Source organism: Macaca fascicularis, chromosome 1 (assembly GCF_037993035.2).
Source record: "Macaca fascicularis isolate 582-1 chromosome 1, T2T-MFA8v1.1".
Taxonomy (NCBI): domain Eukaryota; kingdom Metazoa; phylum Chordata; class Mammalia; order Primates; family Cercopithecidae; genus Macaca; species Macaca fascicularis.
In genome coordinates this window covers 167,276,146-167,292,604 of record NC_088375.1, presented here as the reverse complement: position 1 = coordinate 167,292,604, position 16,459 = coordinate 167,276,146, and the positions used below count along the sequence as shown (strand labels likewise).

Genomic DNA, 16,459 nt, shown 5'->3' with positions numbered 1-16,459 from the left:
TGGCATCATGGCTTATTGTTTACATGTTCACACATCTGTATCCTATACTATATTCATGACTTCTTTAGACAGCAGAGCCATGTCCTATTTATCTTTGTATCCCAGCACCTAACAGAGCCTGTTACATGGTTACTACTCAGCAAGTGCTGGATGAATTAATGGACAATTCCAGTAAGTAGTAAAATGCCGTAGTTCTTTTCATAGGAAGGAATAGGCACAATTTCAAATATTTCAAAAATTTCACAATCACCCTAGCTAGCTAAAGGCTTATGCCATACTTTGCTAAAATTAATAGCTACTGTTTCTTGAGGACCTTCTATATTCAGACACACTGCCATGTGCTTTAAATATACCATCTCTGATCTTCATGACAACCAGCAAGGTACATGTCACCATTCACATTTTATAGATCAAGAAACTGAAGTCCAGGCCGGGCATGGTGGCTCACGCCTGTAATCCCAGCACTTTGGGAGGCTGAGGTGGGCAGATCATGAGGTCAGGAGTTCAAGACCTGCCTGGCCAATATGGTGAAACCCCGTCTCTACTAAAAATACAAAAATTATCCGGGGGTGGTGGCATGCACCTGTAGTTCCGGCTACTTGGGAAGCTGACACAGGAGAATCACTTGAACCCGGGAGGCAGAGGTTGCAGTGAGCCAATATTGCACCATTGCACTCCAGCCTGGGAGACACAGTGAGACTCCGTCTCAAAAAAAAAAAAAGAAACTGAAGTCCACAGATTACACATCTGCTAGCAGCACAGCCAGGACTAAGACAGGGCTCCCAATTCACAACTGTGCTTTGCATTCCGTGCCTCCTTTCTTTCTGCCCCTGTGAGTGGGAGGAGCCCTGTAGGGCCAGAGCTCCTCTTAGAACCATAGAATTGGTCCCCTTAGGGTCCCATTTCCCACACCGCGTAGACAAAAACGAATTTACCTTGTTCCTGAGCACAGCTGTCCCGGAGCTGTGGGTAAGGCCCAGAGGGCTCATATACCAATCAAGATTTTGAAATGTTCATTGATGATAACTCACTCAGTCACAGGATTTCCTAACTTTTCAGGTAAAGCCAATTGGATGGCGTTTGTGGCACCAAGCATTTGCGTTGCTATCATCATGGTGGGCATTTTCTCAACGCATTACTTCCAGCAAAAGTGAGTTGGTTACACCTACCAATTGGGTAAATGAGGCTTTTAAAAAAATGATAATAGTTGTTGCTGCCATGGGTCAGGGAAATGGACACTCTCACACATTCCTAGTGAGAGACTAAACTTATTTCACCACTTTGGGTGACAGTATGTGTCATATCCTTAAAAATATACCTTTTGATCTAATAATCTCTAACTAGAAATGTATCATATATATATATATATACACTTTATTTTTCAAAAAAAATTTTTTTGAGACAGAGTCACCTAGGCTGAAGTCCTGTGGTGTGATTTTGGCTCACTGCAACCTCCGCCTCCCAGGTTCAAGCAATTGTCCTGCCTCAGCCTCCCGAGTAGCTGGGATTACAGGTGCCCACCACCACACCCAGCTAATTTTTATATTTTTTATTAGAGACAGGGTTTCATCATGTTGGCCAGGCTGTTCCCGAACTCCTGACCTCAAGTGATCTGCCTGCCTCAGCCTCCCAAAGTACTGGGATTACAGGCATGAGCCACTGTGCCAAGCCTATTCTATTATAGATGTCTGCAGATATTTAGTGGAAAATATGTTCACTGAAATAATTTTCAGAAAAGAAAAATATTTGAGATAACCTAAATGCCCAATGATAAGGGATTGGGTAACTAAATCATGATATATCTTGTACTATAACATATTATGTGTCCATGAAAGATGATGTAGAAATAAAATGATATGGCAGGCCGGGCGCAGTGGCTCACGGCTGTAATCCCAACACTTTGGGAGGCCAAGGCGGGCAGATCACAAGGTCAGGAGATCGAGACCATCTTGGCCAACACGGTGAAACCCCGGCTCTACTAAAAATACAAAAATTAGCTGGGTGTGGTGGCACGCGCCTGTAGTCCCAGCTGAGACTTGGGAGGCTAAGGCAGGAGAATCACTTGAACCCAGGAGGCAGAGATCGCAGTGAACCGAGATCGCGCCACTGCACTCCACCCTGGCAACAGAGCAAGACTGTCTCTAAAAAAAAAAAGAAATTAAATGGTATGAACAATATTTACCATGTTCCATTTAAAAGGCAGCCTGCCAAACAATATGTACTTTCATTTCTTAAAAATAGTGCATACACACAGATGCAAATGTAAGATATATCAGTTAGCATTAAATTTGGTTATATATAATATAAAAGTCAAAATAACATGACTGAGGCTGGGTGCAGTGGCTCATGCCTGTAATTTCAGCACTTCAGGAGGCTGAGGCGGTCAGATCACCTCAGGTCAGGAGTTCGAGACCAGTCTGGACAACATGGTGAAACTCTCTCTACTGAAAATAAAAAAAGTAGCCAGGTCTGGTGGTGCACAACTGTAGTCCCTGGTATTCAGGTGGCTGAGGCATGAGAATCGCTTGAACCTGGGAGGCAGAGGTGGTAGTAAGTTAAGATTGTGCCACTGCACTCCAGCCTAAAACAGCAATACCAACCAGAAAAAAAAAAAAAAAAAAAAAAAAAAAAAAAAAACCACCGTGGTCTTTCCTTTGAGGTAGAGCTGCAAGAAAAGAAAACAAAGCTATGGTCCTTTAGCCGAGTGCATTGTCGTCCTAATAAATCTGGGTCCTCTTCTTCAGAAGGAGGGGAAAATGAATATTGGGTGGCAATTACTGTCTGCCTCAAGGATATAAACCATAATATTTTTGTTTTGTTTTGTTTTCAGACGGAGTCTTGCTCTGTCACCCAGGCTGGAGTGCAGTGGCATGATCTTGGCTCACTGCAGCCTCTGCTTCCTGGGTTCAAGATATACTCCTGCCTCAGCCTCCCGAGTAGCTGGGACTACAGGTGCCCACCACCATGCCCAGCTAATTTTTGTAATTTTGGTAGAGACAGGGTTTCGCCATGTTGGCCAGGCTGGTCTCAAACTCCTGAACTCGTGATCCACCCACCTCGGCCTCCCAAAGTGCTGGGATTACAGGTGTGAGCCACTGTGCCCAGCCTAAACCACAATATTAATGGTGTTTATATCTGGGGATAAAATTGTAGGTGACTTTAGTTTTTCTTGTTTAACTATATTTTCTAGAATTTCCTTAGTAAACATGTATTATTTTTCAAAGAAAATATTTTTAATGAGTTGGTTTTTCAATACAAAGTTTTCTTCAAATGCTGTGTAAAGTTAGAGAAAAGGTCAAAATAAAACTAACTCAAAGTCATTTTACCAGCCATTGAACTTGTCTAACAGGCTGTACATTTATTGAAGATCTAATGTGTGATAGATACTTCAAAGCAAAGCTCTCTTTGGGTAGACTTTGAAAAAGTTTAATTCAAAAGGAGTCAACTAGGATCACATGCATCCTCTTCATGGAAATTGTGAAGATCAGTTACAGTGCAGGCTAAACTGCCTTAAAAAAAAAAAAAAAAAAGAGGACCCAAAGTACAGTGGCTTAAATAATACTTTATTTATCTTCCATATAATGGCCCTGAGGTAAGGTATCCAGATTGGTGGGCAGCTGTGCTCCACAGTTATTTGGCGACACAGTTTTCTTCCATCTTTTTCGCATACCATCCCTTGGGCATTGTCCTCATCTGCATGATCTCTATGAGATCACAGACACTTCTGCTCATATTTCTCTGGAGAAAACCTAGTCACATGGCCACATCTCTTACTTCAAAAGGTTAGACAAATTGTAAAGCATACTTTAAAAAAAAAAAATCAAAGCTTATCAAAGCCAAGTCTTTCAAAATGTTTCATACTGTTCATGAACTTAAAAAAAAAAATAAGTCACATACGTTTATAAGAAATTTTTTAGGATTTTTCCTTCTACATCATGAAAGACCTATATTTCCTCTTATTGCCAAATACAACCACTGTTAATAGATATTTCAGATATTTCCCTAAAATACTTTTTTCTTGGCATTTTTAACATGGTTATGTTCAAGCTATTTATACCATTTTTGAATCCTGTCTTTTTTTCAACTGTTCACATAATTAACCTGTCACTACAAACTCTTTGTAAATATTGTAATTAGCTAAATAGTAAGGGTAGGGAACATGTCATCTTCAATGCTCGGCAGGTAGCATTGTGCTGGTCACATATTAGGGGTTCAATGAATATTTGTTGAATGAATGCATAGCTGGATAGTGATAGATTGCTAAATATTAGGTTGATCAAAAGTTCCACGGTTTATTTAGCAAACCCCAAGTGACTGTGTTGTAATTTCACAGAAAACTACTGTAGCCTTGGACGATAAATAAATCATCTTTGTCTTTCAGTGTTTATATTTTATTTGCATACAAAAGCAGCCTTACACTGAAGGTACTGCACTGAGAACCTGTGTTTCCATGCCACTGTGTGCACACCTAAGAAAATGTCACTGTTTTCTTTATCTATAGGTTATCTGTTTTCCTAGCGGCCCTCAGACCTCAGTGGTGTAGCAGAGAAATTCCAGATCCAGCAAATAGCACTTGCACTAAGAAATATCCCACTGCAGAGGTAAGGTATAATTCCTCTGTGGTCAGTCAGTGGGGTTCTAGTGATCACCACATCTAAGTTTTCCATTGTAGTTACGAGGAAGCCTAGGTGCTGAGATCCTATGATTGAGCTTAAGTTATTCATGCTAAGCTACCACTGAGTCATCACTCTCACTTTTCTTCCTGAACTTAAGAGAAATCATGCACAGGAATCTTCTGAAGTTTATGATCATGAGATTAAAACCCCCTAGCTTTTTATTCCTCAGTATGCCTCACATTCCCCTTCTCACCAAACTGCTCTCCTGTTCTCACCTAACTTATTTCAAAAGAAGAAAGCAAGCTTTTTTTGTTTTGTTTTGTTTTTTGGCCATTTGTTGAGTACTAGCCTGAGCATTGAGTCATCCAAAATTCAAGAGAATTGAAGATTTTGATTTTTCCTGTCTAAGCATAGAAAAGATAAATAGAACCCATACTATTTTGGTTTGGGTAAGAAGCCAGTACATCATTCCATTGTGCAAAGAAAAGGTTTTAAAGGAGAGGTTGATCAGCTGACAGATGAGAGAGGGGAGAGTAAAGAGAGTGAAGGGAACTGCTGCAGCCCAGGAAAAGAGGTGAGAAAGCTCACAGTGGGCAAGATGGGCCATCCCTGGTGGAGGGTCTGGAAGTTGAAAGCATCTGAATATGAAGACTACATTTAAGGGGAGAAATAGGAGAGAGAAGTGGCAAGCCAATATTCCTCCCATCGCCTGGGGCTTTGACAGCTCCAGGCTTCCTTTCCAAGACTTTACAACATTTCTCGGGCAAGATGCTTCTCTCCAACTACCAAGTATGTTCTGTCATCCACACCCTTCCTCAGGCCAGAAGCCAGTGGTCCATAGTCCCAGCCTCTGCTCAAAAAAAAAAAAAAAAAAAAAAAAAAAAAAAAAAAAAAAAGAGTGGATCCCAGCCACAGCTTCCTCAGGAATTTAAGTCACTACAGTTTAGTGCCTTTGAAATCAAGCCCGGAGGCCACCCCTGCCTCTGCCACTTACTATGTGTGTGACTCTCGGGCAACTTGCCCAGCTATCTGAGCCCAAGTTTCAGTCTTCATAAAACAATGTCATTCTTACTTACCACCGTGAGGATTAAATAAGATGCCATGTAAAGCACATGGGTCATATAAGACAAAGATCATTCACTTTCTTCCCAAGAAGACCCATAATTTAAGTCTCTTCTGAGGGATTTCATCCCTATTAAGTTACAACAGCAAAAATAGTGACAGTAACAGCAGTTTGTGTGTGTGTATATACATATATACACACACACATATATATATTTTTATATATATATATATATACACAAACTGCTGTTATCACTATTTTAGATATATAATGTACAGGTTATACATTTATATATTTTATATATTCTGTCATATAATAATTATATAATTATATTACACATTATTATAATTTAGATATATTACCTTATATGTACCAGGAACTTTTGAAAACATTTTCATATGTTAACATTTAACCCATAAACATCTTTATGAGGTCATATGATTTTTTTTTTTTTTTGAGACAGAGTCTTGCTCTGTTGCCCAGAGCAACAGAGTGCAGTGGTGCAATCTCGGCTCACTGCAAGCTCCGCCTTCCGGGTTCACGCCATTCTCCTGCCTCAGCTTCCCGAGTAGCTGGGACTACAGGCGCCCGCCACCACGCCTGGCTAAATTTTTTTTTTTGTATTTTTAGTAGAGTTGGGTTTTCACCATGTTAGACAGGATGGTCTCGATCTCCTGACCTCGTGATCCGCCCGCCTCGGCCTCCCAAAGTGCTGGGATTATAGGCGTGAGCCACCATGCCTGGCATGAGGTTGTATGATTATTATCTTCATTTTCCACATGAGGAAACTGAGGCACAGAGGACTAACTTGCCCAATGTTAGTCAGCGAGTAAATGGTGGATCCTGGACTCATATCCAAGTAGGATGTGCTGCTCATCATTGCATTATACATTTTAAAGGATCTTTAAACACGGGATGAGGAGAGTGTTTCTAGCAGTCTACACCTCTGAGCTGAAGAGATTTATTAGAGAAAGTAAGACAGAAGGAAGGTGATAGAAATTGGTATACATATGCCCAAAGTTGTGTAGCATAAGCGCATTCATTGAAGCATTATAAATAGAAGCAAAAACTTGAGCAGAATGTAAAAGTGCACCGGGGACAAATTAAACATTTTGGGTACATCTGTACAATAGGGTATTAGGCAAATACTTAAAAAATGAGATAGATCTATATGTGCCTAAAGATCTCCAAGATACTTAAAAGTAAAAAGAGCAATATTTATCACAATTGTCTAAAGTGGGTTCATTTATATAAAAATGAGGGCGATTTTATATACACTCATACATCTGCAGTATGGGCACAGGATATTTCTGGAAGCCCACTATGATACATATGAAACAGAGAATGGTGGTTGCCTCCAGGGAGAGGGTGGAGAGTATGAGAGCCACTTAATTTTCATTACATAGTCCCTTTGAACTTTTAGATATCTTTTTTTTCTTTTTTGACACAGAGTCTTGCTCTGTTGCCCAAGCTGAAATGCAATGGTATGATCTCGGCTCAGTGCAACCTACGCCTCCCAGGTCCAAGCGATTCTCCTGCCTCAGCCTCCCAAGTAGCTGAGATTACAGGCACCTGCCACCACGCCCAGCCAATTTTTGTATTTTTAGTAGAGATGGGGTTTCACCATGTTGGCCAGGCTGGTCTTGAACTGCTGACCTCAAGTGATCCACCTGCCTCAGTCTCCCAAAGTGTTGGGATTACAGGCATGAGCCACCACACCTGGCCTAGAATGTCTTAAGAACACTATGTGCATATAATTTTTTTGCAAAAATAACCAGTGAATTAGAAAATTTTTTAAATTAAGCAGCTTAAATATGGCCTCCAGGATGAAGGCCTTGAGATGGCCTTAGAACCCCATGTGGCTTGACCCTTGAAGGAGGTGGACTGTTTTTAGAAAGCAAACTGCTCTCTGGGTGCTAGGCAGAGGCAGACAACAGAAACACAATAGTGTGTCCTCCCCTTCTAGCAAATGTGCTTTGAGCTCTCAGGCCTTCCCTCCCCTACTGTTTCTTAAGATATGGCTACAAAACCATGTGCCCTAAAGCTCTGAAGGAAAAGGCCAAATCATAAAGGGGATTGCTGGAGTGTTATCCAACTTGTAAAAGCTTAAAATAGTGTCCATGAGGTTCCTGAACTGATAGTGGTTTAAGAGGCCTGCCCCCGAGGACTTGGCAGCCAGAGGGCCCGCTTTGTAAAAGCCGTGAGAAGCGGCCTCTCAGTGTTGCTGTTGCTCTCCTGACAGCAGAGCAAACACCTCACCTTGTGAAAACGACAAGCCATTTCCACACAGGGTGTACTCTCTCCCACATCTGTGGTAGCAGCACTTTGGCAGCTCAGCTTCCCAGAGCTGCCAGCTGTGTTCCGAGCCAGACCAACATGCCAGGGCCAGTTTGGGTAGTGATCAGAAAAGAGCAGCTTCCCTAAAGTGAAACACACACACACATCCTCTAGCTTGGCAGGGCCCTTTGTGGAAATCTGTTCTGAGACACTGCCATTGTTCACTTTCCTGACACTTGCCATGTCCAAGGCAAGGGAGGGGATGTCAGAAGAAGATCCAGACCAAACCCCTCTTGCACAACTTGTCATTGGACAAATCGGAGAACTGAGGCCCTAGAGAGGCCTCAGTAGACCACTGTAGACTGGTTTTCCCCAGGATATGGTGTCAGAGTTGGGACTAGTCCCCAGGGTGTGCCTTGTCCCACGGCTATTTTTTGTCATCCTACTCCTCCTGTAAGACATGGTCCCTGTGCACACATAACTTACAGACATTTAAAAAAAGTGACAGCACAAAACATCACATGCCAAGAACCTAACGGTGGTTTCTTCATTGAATAGGCATCCAGGGGAAGGAACAGTCACCAGGGGCCTCATGGAAGGAGAAGGCACCAAGCATGGGACAGTGGGAGGCACACACAAGCAGGGTGAAGGCTGGCGGTGGAAGCAAAAGTGTGTGGGGCACTGAGAGAAGGGCGTGATTAGTAAGACTGGGACAGTGGCTGAAAGAGCAGCTTCTGAAGAGAAAGACAGGGAGGTGGAGGAAGGGCAGGAACCAATTGCCAGGCCAATGCTGGAATCTTGACTGTACATGGAAGCCAAGTCAGTAGAGGCTCTGGACCTCTGCTTGGGAAAGATCAGACAACCAGTGTGTAGGATTGTTTCTAGGAGGCAAAGAGACCCCAATTAAAGCCCAGTTTTTAAAAAGTGTTAATAGGAAAGTGCCAAGGACTTGGACTCAGGAATTGGCAGCAAGTTCGGAAAGGAAAGAGATAGGACATTGAAGAGCTGGTCACTGGCAGAATGCTAAGAGAAAATAAGTGAGATAATTAATTAATTTTAAAAAGTATAAGCTAATTTTGTCTGTTACAAACACAATTAGCTAAAGGCAAAAAAAAGATGAAAATTTCTTCTAAAAATGTTACTCCAAAGTTGTCTTTCTTAAAAGCAGATCTGACAAGGAATACTACCTTGCCTGAAACCTTTCAGTAGTTCTCTCAAGGCACAAACACCCTTGTGTCACTTAAAAGGCCCTGTGTGATGTGACCGCCTCCTATTTCTGAAGTCTCGGGTTACCAGTCATAAGAAATAACTAGCAGGTTCCAAAATACACCAGTCCTCCTTGCCAGCACCTCCCTACCTGGAAAATACCACACGTCTCTCAGGACTCAGCTCTTGTGTCCCTTCATCACCTGTTTAGTGTGACCCTAAAGGCTTCATTGCCTCTTCCCCAAGACAGAAGCAGTCTCAGCCTTTCCTTTGCATATCCAGTGACCTCTGTCCTTGAGGAAAAGCAGATAGTACAGCTTGGTTCACATTAGAAATGGGGCTAGGCGTGGTGGCTCATGCCTGTAATCCCAGCACTTTGGGAGGCCGAGGTGGGCAGATCACTTGAGGTCAGGAGTTTGAGACCAGCCTGGCCAACATGGTGAAACCCTGTCTCTACCAAAAATATACAATTAGCCAGGCGTGGTGGCACACACCTATAATCCCAGCCACTCGGGAGGCTGAGGCAAGAGAATTGCTTGAACCTGGGAGGTGGAGGTTACAGGGAGCCAAGATTGGGCCACTGAGCTCGAGCCTGGGTGACAGAAGGAGACTTGGTCTCAAAAAAAAAAAAAAAAAAAAAAAAGAAGACAGAAAGAAAGAGAGAGAGAGAAAGAGAGACAGAGAAAGAAAGAAAAGAAAAGAGAAAAGAGAGAGACAGGTTGAAGGTTGAGCAGGGTAGTGAATCACTCACTGGCTGGGGGTTGAGAGGAGTCTCCGGCTCCTGCCCCTCTGCCTCCCCAACAATGTTAACTATTTCTCTTACCTCGCAAACTCCAGTGCCCACCATGTTGCAGCCGGGGCTGAGGCGACAGTGCAGGTTGTGAGGCCTTTGGGAACCCTGGAGAAATAGGTTGTTAAGGTCGCTTCTACAGCAGTGTGAGCCTCTTCCTCCTCCTTTTGCTCAGGAGAAGACACAGCTGCCCTTGGACAGGCTCCTGATAGACTGGTCCATGCCTGAAGATCCTGAACCCCTGGTCATCAGTGAAGTCCTTCATCAAGTGACCCCAATTGTCAGACGTCCCCACTGCTCCAACTGGCCACAAAGGGGAAAAGGAATCCAAGGTCACCAGGCCTCAGAGAAAGACATGATGCACAGTGCCTCAAGCCCACCACCTCCAAGAGCTCTCCCAGCTGAGAGCAGACAACTGGTGGATCTGTACAAGGTGCTGGAGAGCAGGGGTTCCTACCCAAAGCCAGAAAACCCAGCCAGTCCCTGGACGGTGCTCCCAGCGGGCAACCTTCCCACCCACGATGGCTACTTACCCTCCAACATAGATGACCTCCCCTCACATGAGGTGCCTCTCACTGACTCTCTGGAAGAACTGGAGCCTCAGCACATCTCCCTTTCTGTTTTCCCCTCAAGTTCTCTTCACCCACTCACCTTCTCCTATGGTGATAAGCTGACTCTGGATCAGTTAAAGATGAGGTGTGACTCCCTCATGCTCTGAGTGGTGAGGCTTGGAGCTTTAAAGTCAGTGTGCCCCCAACCAGCACAGCCTGTCCCAATTCCCCCGGCCCCTGCTCCAGCGGCTGTCATCTCTGGGTACCGCCATCAGTCTGGCTGCAGCTAGAGGACAGTCAAGCCAGCTCTGGGGGAGTCTTAGGAACTGGGAGTTGGTCTTCACCCAGATGCCTCATCTTGCCTTTCCCAGGGCCTTAAGATGACATCCTTCACTGTGTGGACCTAGACTCCAATGTGAATTCCTAGTAAATTTCTTGGTATGCTGGCCAGAAAGGGAAATGAGGAGGAGAGTAGAAACCACAGCTCTTAGTAGTGGCATACAGTCTAGAGGACCATTCATGCAATGACTATTTCTAAAGCACCCGCTACACAGCAGGCTGTACACAACAGATCAGTACTGTTCGACAGAACTTCCTGAGATGATGGAAATGTTCTACCTCTGCACTCACTGTTCAATACATTAGACACTAGGCACATTGGCTGTTAATCACTTGGAATGTGTTTAGCCTGACTGAGGAATTAAATTTTGATTGTAAATTTAAATCACCACACATGGCTACTGGCTACTGTATTGGAGAGCACAGCTCTAGATGGCTCCTAGATTATTAAGAGCCTTCAAAACAAATCAACGTAGTTCTACAGATGAAGACATAAAAGACACTGGTAAACACCAATGTAAAAGGGCCCCCAAGGTGATCATGACTGGTCTTATTTGTAGAAGTCTAAGAATGTACCTTTTTCCAGCTGGGTGCGGTGGCTCACGCCTGTAATCCCAGCCGAGGCAGGCGGATCACAAGGTCAGGAGATCAAGACCATCCTGGTTAACATGGTGAAACCCTGTCTCTACTAAAAATACAAAAAAAAAAAAAAAAAAAAAAAAAAAATTAGGGCATGATGGCAGGTACCTGTAGTCCCAGCTACTCAGGAGGCTGAGGCAGGAGAATGGCATGAACCCGGGAGGTGGGGCTTGCAGTGAGTCGAGATCCCGCCACTGCACTCCAGCCTGAGCAACAGAGCAAGACTGTTTTTTTTTTTTTTTTTTTTTTAAAAAAAAAAAAAAAAAAAAAGAATGTGCCTTTTTCCTAGTTTTGCTGGATTATTGTTTTATTTTGGCTTCATCCTCTTCCAGCAAATCAAGGGCATCTGGATAGTGAAGACCTACCGTAAACTCACCATAGTACCATAGTACCTTGGGCAACCCAGCCTCCCCCTCTGAAGGTCGGGTGTCTTGTAAAGGGCTGGTCCAAAGGCTCTCTGACTCCTTGTTTCCTCTTTTTGTTGCAGCAGGCCCTGCCTTTAGGACCAGGGCTGTCTCAGGGTCTAAGACCCCAGACTCCAAGGTTGTCCTCAGAAGTTGTCTGTCCCCTGTTCCCAAAGGCACAGCTTTCAATTCCCGAGAAGATTTTGAGCTGGTCCTCTGCCAGCTCAAGTTCAGCCTGGAAGATAACTCTCTTTTCCACAGCATGGACTTGGAACATGATCCAAGTTTTGCTCTTTAAAACTGTGGCCCCTGGCTTGCCACCCTCCCTGGCCCATTGCTGCCTCTGTCTCTTCACCTTAGGCAGTTTTGCCTAACTAGTGGAGAAAAGTCTCGGTCTAAACTGCTAATAGTGCTCTTCCCTAAAGAACAAGATAAAAGATCCAAAAAACTTTTCCTTAAATTCCTGTCAAGCCTGGGGTCTACCCCCTACCCCTTCCCACATGAACATTGGAACTGAGATGGTTTCTCCATCATCCTCTGGATTTTCATTTAACAAAGTACTTGTTGCAAATGTGTACTTCTTCCCTAATGTGCGGAACTAGAAACTTGTCCATACATACCCCAGTCCTGTAGAAATAACTGTTCTTGGGCTTTAGGTTTTCCAGATTTCCCTCAGAGCTCTAGAAATTGAGTGATGGACAGTTGCTCTGCTTCTTCGGGTTGAAACTCTTGATATGTCCTTGTTTCCTGCAATTCCAAACTTAACACCTATAGTTTTCTCAGCCTTTTTTTGAAAAGTTCCTTCCTTTCTATTTCTATTCCACTCTATTTAGCTATTATTGTGCGGCACCCCCAGTGGTTCCTTTCCTCTCAGCATCACTGTAGCTTGCTGCACCCAGGACATGCCCTTGACTGGCACAAACCGTGACAGATAAGGCCACCTCCTCAGAAGCAGAACAACCTATTATCTTTTGGCAATGGGAGCTAACTTCACTGTTTTCTTACAATACCCGGTTTTTCCTATCTTTGGTTTCTTTTTGATTACCTCTCATCCATCTCAGTCACTCTTCTCCTCCCCTCCCTTGTGTCTACAATACCCCATTTTACCAAGTCTACCATTTAACCTCCCCATCCTTTTCTTTCCCTTAAAGTCTCATATGATACTGCAGTCTTCATTTGTCTTCCCCAAAAAAAAAAAAAATTTTTTTTTAAAGAATCCTTCCTTGACTCTTAAAGACTCCTAGGGATGCTGAGGCCTCCTCAGCATGATTTCCATATACTTACTTTCTCTGTTGGACTACAGACAACTTGAAAGCAGGAACTTTGGCAATGTTTCCCAGCACCAGCATCATGCCTGGTCCATAGTAGCTACCAATAAAAAAGTAAGCATCGTAAACCCAAAAGTATCTGAGAAAGGTCTCAATTAATTTAAAAAGTTTTTGTTTTGCCAAATAACACATGACACAGCCTCAGAAGGTCCGGAGGACATGTGCCCAAAGTGGTTAAGGCACAGCTTGGTTTTACACATTTTAGGGAGACATAAGACATCAATCAACATATGTGAGATGTACATTGGTTGGGTCTGGAAAGGCAGGATAACTCAAAGTGGGGGTTTCCAGGTCATAGGTAAATAAGAGACAAAAGGTTGCATTCTTTTGGGGTTTTGATCAACCTTTTACTAAAAACATAATTTACATGTGAGAAGGAGGTAGCTCAGGTGAACAGAGGGATGACTCTGAGTTCTGTCTATTCTTTGTCCCACGCCTGTGAAGATCAGCTATGGTGAAATTCAACAGAACTGTTTTAGAGTAAAGATCTTGAAGTCCTCGTAGGCAAATTGTGAGGAAAGTATGCAGTTTTTTGGGGGGAGGAGGGGAATAAAATGGGAGGCAGGTTTGCCTGATGCAGTTCCCAGCTTGGCTTTTCCCTTTGGCTTAGACTGATTTTCTTTTCGCAGCAGCATCACCTGCCACTGCTTTGTCTTATTCTTTCTATTCCAGAAGCCAGCTCATCTGTGCCCATTTCCTCCTTATTGGAACAATTGTTTGCATTCATTCATTTTCCTTCCCAAACCCCATTCTCTCCCATTTGTTGACAGCACCACTGTGATGCATGGAGGGGTGTTTCTGGTTTTAAAGACGTATTTGAGCATGTCTTTGGCAGCTCAGTCTGCCAGATACAGTGTCCTCTTTCCATGAATGACAGAGGATGGGTAACTCTGTTCTGCCATTGCCCCAAGTGGTTTTCACAATCTGCCCTTCTCCCCGCTGCCTCCCACCACTAGTAAAAACCCCAAACCAAGTTGCTGGGTTCACCAGGTCTAGGTGATACTCACCAACATACAGCCAGGCTTTCATTCCTCAGGAAAATTGTCAGTAATTTTGTGGTCTTATAATGATATATATTGGTTTCCATCCACGGTTGCTGGCTCATGATGTCAGAGGTGTTTGAACCACAGTGACTCCATCTTGAATAGAGGCTGGGTAAAATAAGGCTGAGACCTACTGGGCTGCATTCCCAGGAGATTAGGCATTCTTAGTCACAGGATGAGATAGGTTGGCATAAGGTAAAGTCACAAAGGCCCTGCTGATAAAAGAGGTTGTGGTAAAGAAGCCAGACAAAACCCACCAAAACCAAGATGGTGACGAAAGTGACCTCTGGTCATCCTCACTGCTCATTATATGCTAATTATAATGCATTAGCATGCTAACAGACGCTCCCTCCACAACAGTTTACAAATGCCATGGCAACATCAGAAAGTTACCCTATAGGTTTTAAAAGGAGGAGAAACTCACAGCTCTGGGAATTGCCCACCCCTTTCCTGGAAAACTCATGAATAATTCACCTCTTGTTTAGCATATAATCAAGAAATAACTCAGGTCATGCATGGTGACTCACGCATTTTGGGAGGCAGAGGTGGGTGGATCACCTGAGGTGTCAGGAGTTCCACATCAGCCTGGCTAACATGGTGAAACCCCATCACTACTAAAAATTCAAAATTAGCCAGGCATAGTGGCATGTGCCTGTAGACACGAGAATCACTTAGAACCGGGAGGCGGAGGTTGCAGTGAGCCGAGATTGCACCATTGCACTCCAGCCTGGTCAACAGAGTGAGACTCTGTTTCAAAACAACAACAAAAACTGTAAGTATACTCAATTGAGCAGCCCATGCCGCTGCTCTATGGAGTAGCCATTCTTTTATTTCTTTACTTTCTTAATAAACTTAACTTTCACTTTACTTTATGGATTCACCTCAAATTCTTTCTTGCTCAAAATCCAAGAATCCCCTCTTGGTGTCTGGATGGGGACTCCTGTCCCATAACAGTAACTCCCATAGCCCTCCTTAGTTTTTTGCTATGTTGGGTGTGTCAGGCCTCAGGGGCTGGCCTCTGACCTTCTCCTACCCTCCTTTCACTCTAACATTCCCCTGCGTTTCCAATTGTGGGTCTTAAGACCCTCCCATGAGACAGTCCTACCCATACTCTGGGAGAAGGAATGCTGATGTCATGAAGCTTCCATAAAAACCCAGGAGGGCCAGGCACGGTTGGCTCACACCTGTAATCCCAGCACTTTGGGAGGCCGAGGTAGGTGGATGACTCCAGGCCAGGAGTTTGAGACCAGCCTGGCTAATATGGCGAAAATCCCATTTCCACTAAAAATACAAAAATTAACCAAGCATGGTGGCACATGCCTATAATCTCGGTTACTTGGAAGGCTGGGGCAAGAGAGTCGCTTGAACTCAGGAGGCAGAGGTTGCAGTGAGCCAAGATCATGCCACTGCACTCCAGCCTGGGCGACAGGGCAAGACTGTCTTAAAAAACAACAACAAAAAGCAAAATCTAAGAGGACTGGATTCAGAGAGAATCCAGATAGCTGAACATGTGGAGATTCCTGAAAGGCGGTGCATGGAAGTTCCATGCCCCTTCCCCCATTCCTTGCACTATGTATCTCTTTATCTGTATCCTTTGGAATAAACCAATAAAGGTTGTTTCCCTGAGTTCTGTGAGCTGCTCCAGTAAATTAAACCCAAAGAGGGGGCTGTGGGAACCTCAACTTGAAGCTGATCGGTCAGAAGTTCCAGGGGCTGGACTTACAACTGGTAGGGATGGAGCAGTCGGGGACTGAGCCTGGAACTTGTGGGATCTGACACTATCTCTGGATTCCCAATACCCAGAATAGTGTTGGCACTGAATTAGAGGACAATAAGATGACGTCCACTGCTTGGTATGTGGGGAAACACCTCCCGACGTCCACTATCTGGTCACAGACGTTGCTTCTGTATTTAGTTGTGGTCTGAGAGTAAAGCCCAGCTAATTTTTGTATTTTTTGTAGAGATACGGTTTCGGAGTGTTGTTCAGGCTGGTCTCAAACTCCTAAACTCAAGTGATTTGCCTGCCTCGGCCTCCTCAAGTCCTGGGATTCCAGGTGTGAGCCACCATGCCTAGCCCTTCAGTTCATTCTTAATGAATTCATGGAAATCGTCACCATCAACTGTGAGATCTTCACCATGAATATCTTTGAAGGACCCCTCTTTCCCTGAAGCCAGAGATTTTATTTTCTGAGTTTCTATCTAC

At 43.9% G+C, this 16,459-nt stretch overlaps 1 protein-coding gene and 1 long non-coding RNA gene across 6 annotated transcripts in view; one reads left to right on the top strand and one right to left on the bottom strand.

The window, feature by feature from the left end:
• IL12RB2 (interleukin 12 receptor subunit beta 2) overlaps window positions 1–11,233 on the top strand; it is a 92,656-nt gene extending 81,423 nt beyond the window's left edge. For 3 of the 5 annotated variants that reach the window (XM_074004191.1, XM_005543079.5, XM_005543080.5), the window contains 3 exons: window positions 1,060–1,150; window positions 4,502–4,601; window positions 10,128–11,233. In XM_074004191.1, the coding sequence (XP_073860292.1) occupies window positions 1,060–1,150; window positions 4,502–4,601; window positions 10,128–10,670 (734 nt within the window). In that variant the 3' untranslated portion in view covers window positions 10,671–11,233. Of the gene's footprint in view, window positions 1–1,059; window positions 1,151–2,830; window positions 3,821–4,501; window positions 4,602–10,127 lie in introns of those variants that run through there. The other 2 variants (XM_074004188.1, XM_065520569.2) reach the window with 1 other exon arrangement.
• On the bottom strand, window positions 9,932–14,405 carry LOC141407863 (uncharacterized). The gene is made up of 5 exons (XR_012418945.1): window positions 14,221–14,405; window positions 13,170–13,253; window positions 12,506–12,632; window positions 11,419–11,530; window positions 9,932–10,255 (listed from the first exon to the last, which is right to left on the bottom strand). It is a non-coding gene; the product is annotated as an uncharacterized lncRNA (long non-coding RNA).
• Between the last annotated feature and the right edge of the window lie 2,054 nt (window positions 14,406–16,459).